General features: G+C 42.3%; 1 protein-coding gene across 1 annotated transcript in view; it reads right to left on the minus strand.

Moving 5' to 3' along the window:
- LOC308150556 (uncharacterized protein) overlaps positions 1-11,925 on the minus strand; it is a gene marked incomplete at both ends in the record, with an annotated part of 119,042 nt that extends 107,117 nt beyond the window's left edge. Inside the window, 3 exons of the mRNA XM_080523374.1 lie at positions 8,116-8,215; positions 8,807-8,881; positions 11,838-11,925. Coding sequence (XP_080379500.1) covers positions 8,116-8,215; positions 8,807-8,881; positions 11,838-11,925 — 263 coding nt within the window. The remainder of the gene's footprint in view (positions 1-8,115; positions 8,216-8,806; positions 8,882-11,837) is intronic.
- Positions 11,926-12,666: the final 741 nt, after the last annotated feature.

Consider the following 12,666-nt stretch of genomic DNA (forward strand, 5'->3'; position numbering starts at 1 on the left):
CTCCAGAGTCTCTCCACCACACCAGCGCTGCCAGACACTGTGTGGAGATGAGCATTCGTCATTGCTGATGGCAAGATGGATCCAGGTGGAGTGAGGACACCCACTGTGGGAAGTCCTGCATGTGGAGGAGGGCAAGCTAAAATGACCAAAATCTAAGCCATTAGGCCCAAGATACAAGCCTCAGATACATATGGTATAGAACTGACGTAGCTGGGCGGAACACCTGCAGACACCCGTTCAATACCGTGTGTCTGGCTGGCGTGAGGGAAGTTCTGTCTAAGCATGTGAAACCGATATATGTAACTGATGTGCCCAGTATGGGGAATGCACCTCCCCCCCCCCCCCCCCCCTTTCTTTGGAACCACGAGGTACTGGCTGTAGATCCCAGTTGACCCCAGTTGCCTCGCAAACCATTCAGATCACACCCCTGGCCAACAGAGGATAGCTTCTCCGGAAGGATATCGGTTGCGTTCCCCTTGAGGTGGAGTTGTTTGTTTTTAATACAATAACTCTTAAACACCTCTGGCCCGTGCCCCAGGGAATTAAGTGCAGGTGTTGGTGCAAGCCTGTCCCACTTATTTGGTATAAGGGGTCCTGACGTGCTTTTGGCGAGTCCTGAAGGTGCCCGCTCCTGCTTTCACTAGGTATGGATGGCACTTCTGGCCCAGAAGGGGCCTGTCCGAAGAAGCCTGTCCAAAGGTGCCAGGGGAGGGGTAAGGCAGTGGAAGATATCTCCGCTGAGATCACTGGGCTTCCAAAAATGAGGATAGGCACGCACGGATGGGAGAGAAGGTATCCCATCTAGCCGTGGCAGGTTGAGAAGAAAAAGTGACCAGTTCAGAGCGCCATCTCCATCCCTGTCCTTGTTGCAGGTGCTATACAGGAACAACGCCCTCCACAGACCCGATACCCCGCTGGAATACCTCAGTATCCAGCTGAGCATTTAGCTCGGAGAACGAGGTGGCGAGGACGGTTGTGGACGGATGTGGGTGGATTAAATCCAAGCACAGTGGGCAGACTGTGTGAGAGTCAAGGCATGACCACCTCCATTGGGCAAACCATGGGGCTCGCCTTCTTGGTACAGTGTCTCCTGGATCTAGTCGAAACCAAAGCCATGTTTCCTGTGGGAGAAAAGAGAGACACAGTGATTATTAAGGAGGTTGGCACGCGCACTACAGATGTAGCAGGGCCAACAAATGAAAGAGTAAATTCTCCCTAGAGAGAAAAAAAAAACACACACACACAAAAGCAATGACGCTACACAATGGTGGAAGATAGCTAGCAATTGTCTGAGACCAACTGGCAGCAAAGAGTTAACGGGATTCTTGTTAGAACACTTGAGTTAAGTTGTAGCTAGATACAAGAATACGATTACAGTATGCTTCGGACAGTTAGCGGGTGAAGAGTGGAAAGTTGAAATGGCATGTTTGCTGCATCCCTTTTTTGAGACAGAGCTATCACTCGCAAGCATCACTGGCCTGTACCAGGAGTGATTGAATCAGAGTCTTCAGCAAAATGTATACAAGAGCGTGAGGGGTTGAACCGAATCGACTAAAAAATAACTTATAATTATTAATCTTACTTCACATAATGCGCTGCATCAGAGGGCAGGATACAAGCTTGTAATGTATATTGGGTTTTAGCTCATTAATTTGTTTTTTTAAACAATTAATTTTCTCAATAGCATAATGGTATAGCAGGGTTCTATGGGAATTGTTAAGTCTGTAAAATTTATATTACCCCTCTACTCTTTGATACTCCTCCCCTCCTGTTTCTGTGCTTTTTGAATAAGCACTTTTTACCCTTCAAAATGTGTTTAATTAGCTGGAACTCAAATTCAGATGACATTATATAAATGCATTAACAGCTAAAAGTGAGGGACCAAAAACACAATAAATTGTAATCAGCAAAAATAACAATGATACAATGATAAGGTAATTTAAACACTGCTGTGACAGAGAGAGAGAGAGAGAGAGAGAGAGAGAGAGAGAGAGAGAGAGAGAGAGAGAGAGAGAGAGAGAGAGAGAGAGAGAGAGAGAGCGAGAGAGAGAGAGAGAGCAGAGCAGAAAGGAGAGTGGAGAAAGACTTAGTTCAGACAGGCCGGAAATTAGTTTTCTCCACAATTGATCATCTCCTATTCTCTGAGAGCCATACCCTCCTGCACTGTGTGTCCCTTGAATTCTCTGAGACCTCTGGAAACGGCACATGATTAAAATGATATATGCATTGAGTTAAAGCCACAGGAAGATCAAATGCTTTTGTGGCGAAGCAAGGGACTCTGGGGTGAATAATTGCCTGAGGGCTAAAAGAAAATTTCCATTACAATTCAATAGGAAGCGTGGCAAGGTCATTTACAAAACACAAGATTTGTTCCAAAGATTCTTTAAAAAAATGTTAATTAGGGTTCCTACTACTCTTCCTACTACATAAAACACCTCTGTTTTTTTTTGCACGCTCCCCTAAAACTTGCGACATCTGTGGCATTGTGCTGTGTGATAAAACTGCTAATTTAAGAGTGGCCTTTTATTGGCTAACCACTGGGAAGGTTGGCTAGCTAGTGCATTCGTTGTCATTATGAATTGTAATCTGAATCTTGCTAACTAACTTCAGCCTATCTGACATTTTCTAGCCCCTACGCTTTGTACGACAAGAGCTAGCACGAAATATCAATGCTACCAGTTTGCTCAGACAATAATGCTAGTTATCTTCCACCATTGTAGTGTAGCTTCATTGCTGTACTACTTTGGTGTGTGGTCGAGTTTTTTTCTCTAGCGAGATCTTACTCTTTTAGTTTTGGTCCCACAGAGTGTGTGTGCCCAATTCCATTAATAACCACTTTGTCTCTGTTTTCTCTGCTTACCGTGCTTGGGTGCCCTCTGCTGGATACTGCGGTACTCCGGCGGAGGGTCAGGTACGTGGAGGGCATTGTTGCTCAAAGCACCATGTCGGGGGGCGAGGCGCCGCTGACCGACTCTTCCTCCATTGCTGGATCCGCCTCGAGCCCCAGCTTGATGATGATGCGCATGGAATTGAATGAGGAGGACAAACAGGGATGAAGATGATGGCGCTGAACTGGACTCCCTCCCTTCTGTCCAACCTGCTATAGTGGTGTGGGAGGCGAAGGATGAGGTCTCCTCCAAGCCGGACATGTCCTTCATGGATGCAGCCCACAGAACCTCTCCCGGTTTCAAAATGGAACTACCCGGGGCTCTGTCACCACCCAAGTGGCCCTGAGCGAAGGCCATGAAGAGGATAAGGTTGGATGGCCCAAGTATTTCAGAGTGTCCCCTGCCCTGGCCCTTCCAGGTAGACTCCTCCTAATAAGTGTCACTTTGTCCCTGGCACACGGGCCAGAGGTGTAATAGTTCCTGTCATAAAAACACAAAAAGAAAGGGGTGGGGTCCACTCCCCATACTGAACCTACGGTACCTCAACAGTCACCTGCGGACCATCAATTTTCCGTAATTGTGACAGGGTCTGGTGAAAATTGTTGAAGAAGATATGCTTATTTGAATGTTGGTACACCTTAAACCATATACCGGAGAAACTTGCTCTGAATCAAAACACACTCGTTTGCTACCATCCCGTTGGTAGCTAGTAGCAGCTCAGAGTGAACTATGAATATGTAACTGCATGTTTAGTAGAACACAACATGCTAGTAGAACATCAACATGCTAAAAATACATAACTACGCATAATTAGATGATCACACAGTCCTTGCTTTTGAACACATCCTAAAACTTAAGTTTGTTTACAAGCCATGTATCACTAACTTCAGTAGCCTGAAGCAGGACGGGAGGTGATACAGTGAATCCAATTCACAAATTATAAGTATTTAATGATACTAAAACTGTTGTTTGTTATATGGAGTGGGTTCTTCAACATTTAACCTTCGTATTTTTTTTATATATATATATATAAGCTTTTTGGTCATTTGCGCGACTTAAGAATTGCCAGCCCAGGCCTTTCACCAGACCGTGTCACGTATGTCCAGTGCAAGAGCTGCTCATTTACATGGACAGGACAGTGTTGTTTAGGGTTTGTGATCAGTTGTTCAACTGCTCAACCTGACAGGGTTAAGGCTGTCTACATAGCGTCTCTCCCATTGGATTGTGGGGCCACTCGCGGGTTGGCAGCGCCCTGGCCCCTGTTCTAAGGTGTCTGTTTCTGAGATTGCCAGCTGGGCTTCTCATCATACCTTTCAATGGTTTTACAGCCTGGACGTGACTGTGCCCTCTGTGGTGCATACCATCCTTAGCACTGGTTTAGAGACAGTGTGATATACATTCTTGTATCCGTACAGTCCTCCAGTTCAGACCAAGCAGGGTCCCCTCTCGTGAAGAGTGATTCACTGGATGAAATTGTGCGCTTTCTACATCCCTTTATTGGGACTAGGGACTGGCCAATACTAGATTGGTGTGTCCGATATTGATACAGAGAGGGTCAAATTCACATATGACCGATACCGATAGCCCCTCCTGAAATATATATGTTTTTAAAGAATTCCTTTGAGCACAGTTTTCGTAAGAAAACAATGGCAAAAAGATAGTTTTGATGCTGATATGGCAAATAATCTGAATTGTTGTGACACAGTATGATCAGTTTGATCATCGACTGAATTTGTATTGTTATATTTTATTTAACACATTTAAACAGGGCGAAAGTTCAACAAACAAAAAATGCACTGTGAAAAGCATTCTTAAAACATACTGTTAGTATACTCCCTGCAGGTATACTCTATCGGGTTGGCAAACACTGTAATTCCCGGTAATGGTTTATTTCAGCCCTCCCCCTCCCCAAGATATACTTTATCAGAGTGGTAAATTCCACTCTCTTCACAAGAGTAAACAAACCTGCATGCAGTCCATGCTGATACGGTTGATTGGAACTACACTCCCAAGCTGCTTGTGACAAAAGTTAGCTAGAATGACTGACTCAAATGTATGAATACAAGCTACCCATGTTGACTGGTAAAATAAATGATTGGTAAATAATATCTGATTGTGTGACACCTTATGCCAAATAACTCTCTAGTTCAGTCGACATCCATTTATATCGAAACTGTGTTAATTGACTGCAATCCAAAGAGTTAACATTACTTTGCTAAAGTCAGCCACTTTAGTAGGAACTCAAGTAATAGCAAATGCCAATACACAAGTTTATTAATACATAATATAATTTTGCTCTGGAAAAGCCCAAGATTTTCTGTAATTTAGGAGTGTGAGACTGACGCACATCTTCGGTGTTGTATCTGTGGATTATCTGAGGAATTATGTGCAGATACAGATATTTCTGTTAACGGCCAATATCTTCCTCTAATATTGGTGATCCGATATATCTGCCAGGCTCTAATTGTAACGGGTGATAGGCTGGGCTATTGCTTGCAAATTTTACCCCATGTGCCAGGCGTGATTTAATAGGGATCTTCAGCAAAAGGTCCATAAGAGTGTGTGTCACCTGTGTGGGGTCTCCCTCATCTCCTTCCTGGGTTACATTTGTAACCTTTAGTTGAGACTGTTTCAAAATACAGTCCATTTTATTAATTTACAACAACGAGCCAATTGAGGCAATTTGCAGAGACTAAGGGCACATAATGGTCAACATACCAAGTTGAACTTAGTATTAGTCTCTTGGGGGCCTGTAAGTTCACCACAAGGTTCAGAGAGTTCTTGCTTTTGCTTTGATTTCAAAACAGAGTTTATGTCTACAGTGGCACACTTGATCTTTGAGGGTCAGGGGTCCTTGACCCTGTCGTGACTGTGATCTGTGACTCTAACTAACACATGCTCTCACCACATTGATATTTAACATTTTAAATAATTTAAATGGTAAGAATCCTTCTCAGTCCTTAGTCTAACCTGATCTTTCTGAGGAGAAAATTATCTGAGGTGAGTTTCCTGAAAAAGCGTTGTGCAACAGTACAAAACTTTTGGGACCGCCCCTCCCCCTCCCTCAATTGTTGTTTACTGAAATTCCTTCAATTGCCATTTTACTCCATTCTTGGACAATTTAAGAAGAAAGTTGCTGACAGCAAATTCATTATGGGTGTCAAAATACCTCACATTGTATTGTCAGCTTTTTGTGCAAGGAAAAGTAAAAAGTCTAACAATGCAAGCAAGGAGGCATATTTTTGCTCCTTTGATGCATATTCATAGAACATACAAACAATCAAAGTCAGAAAGTGTGAATGCAAGCACTTTCAAACTTAGAACGCCTGTTACGAAATGAGTGTGCACATTGAACCGATGCGCTCAGTGGGAGTATCATAAGAGATATTCTGCTTACAGTACGTCAGCAAGACTGACACACTACGGCAGTTATCCAAACACAAAAACAGCCGCACCTCACACCACCACTCGTAACTCAGAAATAGCTCCGATCAGAGAGGATTGTGTTTGCACACAGACAGACAGCATTGTACATTTAGGCTCGGTACATTGTGAAAGAACATTGTTGTTATTGTTTAAACATGTTTGAATCGGGGATCTTACTTAAGTAATCTGTCATCTCAAACTCATGTTCCGGGAGTGGAGACAGAGTGTGTAACAGTATCAATTGGACCTCGGAGCTGACGGAACATTAGCCAGATCCAGAAAGTTGAGCCCCCCTGCATTTCCTGAGAGTAAAGTGAGAGATGTTTGGAGGTTGCGGGAGGGGCAAGGGGGGCCCAATAGCCCTTGCATGCACTAACCCACTCCTGCTTCCCCCAGCTGACACGCAACATCACCTGTCAAAGTGCTCAGATAATTGGAGAAGAGGAGGGACACTCTCTCTCTCTCTCTCTCTCTCTCTCCACTATGATCTCTTAACAGGCGACAGTGCTGAAAAGCAACAGGTTCTGGCAGCGAGGACTTGGCCAGGGTGAGCCAGTGTGATGGGAGTGGAAGAGGATATACAGTTAGGACTGGCTTAGGGACTGAGAGGGGAAATAGATCACAAATCACCTGCCTCAGTGATTCCTCTTGCTGACCAGACAGGAGAGTGGGGTTACAGTTTGGTACTGTAAAACACATACACTATCCCTCGCCCAGGAAGACCACAGGCTAATCTCTTTTACAGCCATGGGCATGAAACAATGGACATATAAAAATGACCAACTAGAGTACATTGTGTGTTTTGCGTTTTGATAATATCGATATAATGTCACAAATCACCAGTATAAATAATTTAGATGTGGGACACTATTTTCATTCCTTGCTGTTGACCTTGAATTAATATTGCTTATCAGGTTAAATAGTATTTAATCAAGATGATATATAATGGCTGTTAGAGAAAATCCTTTCTCATGATAACATTATACATTAGGCTTAGGTCACACTAGCAGTCTCACCAACAAAAGCTTAATAACCATGAATGAGTGGCACCTTTGTCTTTCATTAAATGGTTTTAATATGTCTGCCTCATTATACCTGCTCATGGTTCTTTCTCAAACACCTTCTAGCTATGGCCACCTCTCTTTACCCTTGGTTTAATCCTTAAATCACTGTTTATTAAGTCGGTCCATTATTCTACATAATAGTCTCACAGCTCACCTTACAGTTTGGCTTCATTAGCTAAGGCAAATGGAATTCTCTCTGTGAGCAGGTGATAATCTGGGTCACCTCTGGTCAACCTGACAGGAAACCAAGTTATGGGCTTACTGTTTTATCATCCGGATATCAGTTCAACTAAAGGCAAACCTACACCCTGAGAAAATATTGGTTTGCAAAACAGAAACCCAATATTATCCTGGCGTGTTTTCAAATCTCAGACGGCCCATGTGGGGACTGATTTGATGTGCGCGCGTTCAGTCATTTAATAACTGGGTGCACTCTCGCAACAACTCTGGACGCTATTCACTGTCTCCTCTTCAGTCTACTGATATCCATACAAATACTAGGATACACTTTCACTGTATACAGGGTCTCGTGAACTTATCTCAAATAGGTATATGTTTGATCATTAGTGTGATCGTGGAGCAAAGACAGAGCATAATTTAACATGTTTCCATGGCCTGTCCATGCACTGTAGACAATTCCAAAACAAAGCAACATAAACACACACAGACTCATACAAGGGGACAAATAGACCTACCCAGACTATCTCCCATCACACCCACGTTTACCCCAAACTCACTCTGTTGGCTTAATGAGTGGGCTGCTTCCCAAACGAAATGATGGCCTGTCTCCCGTGACTGTTCCCTTTCGGAGAAGGAACTTCTCTGTCAGATCAAATCCTGCAACAAAGAGGACAATAAGTCAATGGTCTTCAACTTTACAGTAGGCTACTGTTACATCATGCATTATACCGTACTCTGAAAATAAACACAATAGTGCTTTTTATACAAGGTTGAATCATCTGTAAAGGGCAAGACATTGGTCAAATGTCATTGGTCAAACAGATGTGACAAACATCTGAGTCATGAATCTATCTATCTCTCCTCTAATTCTGGACCATAATAGCAAACACCAGCAAACATTTCATAGGCATCTATGAATGGATTCCGCTTGTTAAGTCGTGACGTGTTTCCGGGTCCAACGTTGGCTGAGGCGCTGTCTTCGAAATGGAGAAATAATAATAATAATTAATTGTATTTATATAGCGCTTTTCCGAGGCTCAAATACCCTGACAATATGGAGAAAACGGGAAAGTGCTGTGTCCCTTGTTGTATGAATAGATCCTAGTTTAAAAAACGATTAAACTGTCATTCTACCGCTGTAGTACACTGGTACTCTGGTGCGGGGAATTTCTGGTTTGGACACGGAAATAGTTAAACGTCACTTTTGACGTCAGACTTAACAAGCGGATAGACCTTAAAATCACGTACCAGTGAATTCTTGAGGACCATTGAAACTGTAGGAAAAACTCCCCTCGTCTAACTTCAACTGGGGACATGAGTTATCTAGAAACAAAAATAAAACATCAACAGACAATATTCAGTGGCTTAGTTAACCAAAAGTGACAATACAGATAGAGCCAACAAGTACAAAGAAGCCTCAAATCTTTTCATCAGATAACACAGAAATGTCTATGATCATGGGAACCCTACTAGTGTCTCTTACAGTTTATCTCATATCTCAACATTTATGATTGTCTAATATAGATGCTCTCAGATAAGGAGCATGAAGCAGGCAAATGAATGGCTGTCAGTTGGTTCCTCTAACCGTTTAATTTAATTTACTTTACTCACTTTATTAGGAAAACTATACAAATACTGGGTTGGGCCTCCCTTTGCTCTCGAAACAGCTTCAATTCTTTGTGGGATTGATTCCACAAGATGTTGGAAACATTCCTTTGAGATTCTGGTCCATGATGAGGACATAATGGCATCATGCAATTCCTGCAGGTACACCTTCAAGCTGTAAATCTCCGGTTCTACCATATCCAAACGGTGCTCTATTGGATTCAGATCTGGTGACTGGGAAGGCCACTGGAGAACACTGTCATGTTCATGATTCTTAGAAGGACTAGATGTTAAAATCCCTAAATAATTAGCACAACAATTGACTGAGTGGAGTTGGAGATGTCCTCTTGGGTGGAGTGGAATTTGGCAATGATCACGTGGTGCCACCAGTACGACACATCTTCAGTTGTGGTCCCCGACCTCATTGGGTGTTTCGGCCATTTATCACAAGACACCCTCTGCCGAGGTTGGCCCACCACAGGCTGATCAGGCCTGGGTGTGTGTCGCACGGTGGCACCACGTGGTCATTTGGGAGCCCATGTTGAGATGAGAACACTTGTCATGTTCATGAAACCGGTATGAGATGACTGTTGCTTTGTAACATGGTGCATTATCATACTGGAAGTAGCCATTAGAAGATGGGTACATTGTGGCCATGAAGGGATGCACATGATACAGCAACAATACTCAAACAGGCTATGGCATTCAAGTGATGATTGATTGGTATTAACGGGCCCAAAGTGTGCTAAGAAAACCTTCCCCACACCATTAGACCACCTGAATGAATGAGAAGGTGAACAGGTGTTCCTAATAAAGTGTTAGATGAGTGTATATTCATGCATTATATGTTTTGCTGTTAAAAACTCTACATTGCATTTGGATTAGAAATGCATGGTGAATCTACTTCATCAAACTGACTGCATGTGTCTTTCAAGTCAGGTCATCTTTCTTTTTTTTCTGAGTGGGGCAGATACAGTGAAGACAGACAGGAAAGTAAGGAGAAGAAGGGAGTGAGGGCATGTCAGCAGGGCATGGGTCGGATTCAAACCCATGCCGACATGGGCATATGTGTGCACTGTAGACCGCGGTGCTAGACCACCGGACCACCCCAGGCCACAAGTCAAGTCGTCTTGAAGTCAAGTCATTTTGTCTAAATCTGCCACTTCTGGTCACCGCGGCAAAATTCAGCTTGAAGTTCCTAACAACAACATCCTCCCTGATAATAATATAAGCCCCTGAAATGGACGTGCAGTGTCATTTATTAGCTGTTTTGTTTTCAGCATGCATACATGATTCAAAGAGACAGCCACCAGAGACAGAAAGTATAAAATCGGTGAGTAACAACATGTTTGTATGCATTTAATTGTGCACCCTATAGAAAGTACCTTTTGGAACCAAAACAATTACCAATTAAACATAGCCATTACCACCATTAGAAAGCCTTTATAAAGTTTCAAAGATCCACATTGCACCTTTAAGGGAGCATGTCATGATGATCCATTCATTAACATGAATACAGTCCAGACAAGAATGTAGAAGCTTTGTTTATGAGAAGTGATGAAAAGCAGTTGGTGTTTGAAAGCACTACCACAGCAATGGGGTCAACTTTAACCCTTTTTTGAGGCATATGGCTTAACCAGCAACTGGTTCCAGACCATAATATCTATTACAGCCAATGGCCAGCCATCCTGTCGAACATCACCGGAGACACCCAGACACTGTAACACTGACATGATGATGCAGATATTCTGCAGATACAAACTTGATCCCATCATAATAACACTTACTAGTGTTCATTATTTCTCTTTCGCCATCATCCCAGACAATGTGAAAAACTGTGCAGGTCACAAAATGTATTTACATAAAATCTGGTTTCAACTATATATATTATTAGCAACTGGTCACGTTAGCCACATTACTTGTACCAGTTAGTTACCGGATATTAAATAATATATATATTTTTAAAACAGGATAAATAGATTTATTTACGTACTCATCTCTTATGGAGCTTAACACAAACTTGCTGTTTGTCCCCAGACAACTTCATAGTCGTGGAATTGCAATCACTTTACCAGCATATTGCTGTCATATTGCTGTCATCCAAAAATGTATGATTTTGCACAAGTTATCCAAACAAAACCTACATCATATGAATTACAATCTGATCTTAATGGTCATGTTACCCTGTACCCTAACATGCCAGCACTACCTCTGATTGTCCATTCAGGGGGGTTAATTGACCTAAATCTGCTTTTACTGTAATGGATGATTGTCTGACCATGATAGACTATACCATGTTCTACCCAGAGGAGGATGGGCTTTCCCTCAGAGACTGGCTCCCTCAGAGCCTGGTTCCTGTCAAGGTTTCTTCCAACTAGGCGAGTTCATCCTTGCAACAGTGCCTTGGGCACCAGGTACTGTAGACTCAAGTCACCATTAAGCACAATGTGATTTATTGATTTATTGATTGATTTGTTGATTGATTGATTGATGTACACCATAGTATTTGTCAGAATGTATGGTAATTTCAGAAATTGCTTTGACAGAGTATCAACTTATTGGATACAATATCTTAGTATTCATCTACAAATTCCAAAATGTCTTTCCAGTGTTAACTAAGGAAAGTGTCCCTTGAAATGAAAGCCAGGTTCTTGGTGAGAGCAAGCATACATACCTATTGTTTCACTCAGTGCCATTCCAAATATGCAAGGAATGGCATTTACAATCCAAAGGAAAACAGTCCATCTTAGCAAGTATGTCATGTCTTCTCTGGCACTTGAGAAAATAGATACCTCTGGAAAACCTGGAAGTAAATACAAGTATTATAGAAAGCTCTGTATGGAATCAAGGTCAATCAAACATGTTGATATAAAATGCTTGAGCAATAAATACAATGTATGTCACATTCACCTGTAGTTTCTATACTGTAGCATATAGTTGTTTTTAATTGAAAATACTTTCAATGCATGGAATCCAAGGAATAGCATACATGTTACAGGCCCTACACTTAACATGACTCTGCATGAAGTGCATAACATTAGCTTTGCAGTCACAGTCACTAGAGTGGGGCTACCACTGAGGCATAACTCATTAATTGCAGAGTGCATGTTGGGACAATACTACAGTATAAAGCCTGTACATATAGAGTTACTGTTAAGTCTTACATGGCACTTAATTCAGCACCAAAGTTAAACTACTCGCTACTGCATAGCCGAGGTCACACTTGCTTGCTTTATAGGGTATTAGGCTAAATAACAATCACATGGGACACTTGTTTATCTTAAACAATATCATATATTTTGTATTTCAAATAAAAAAACTAATGATAAATGAAAAAGTTAGTAGCCTACTGTCCCGGATGATCAGTGTGACATAGATCATATTAAAAAACGAATAACAAATTCACAAATAGTGAGATCGCGCGGACAACGCCAACAAAATGCAAGTTCCCTGGAGAGCTGCCCAGATTCCCCAAACGAGCCTATCGCCCCATGTGAACCGAT

This window comes from Nansenia antarctica, assembly GCF_963989245.1.
Source record: "Nansenia antarctica genome assembly, chromosome: 1".
NCBI lineage: Eukaryota > Metazoa > Chordata > Actinopteri > Argentiniformes > Microstomatidae > Nansenia > Nansenia antarctica.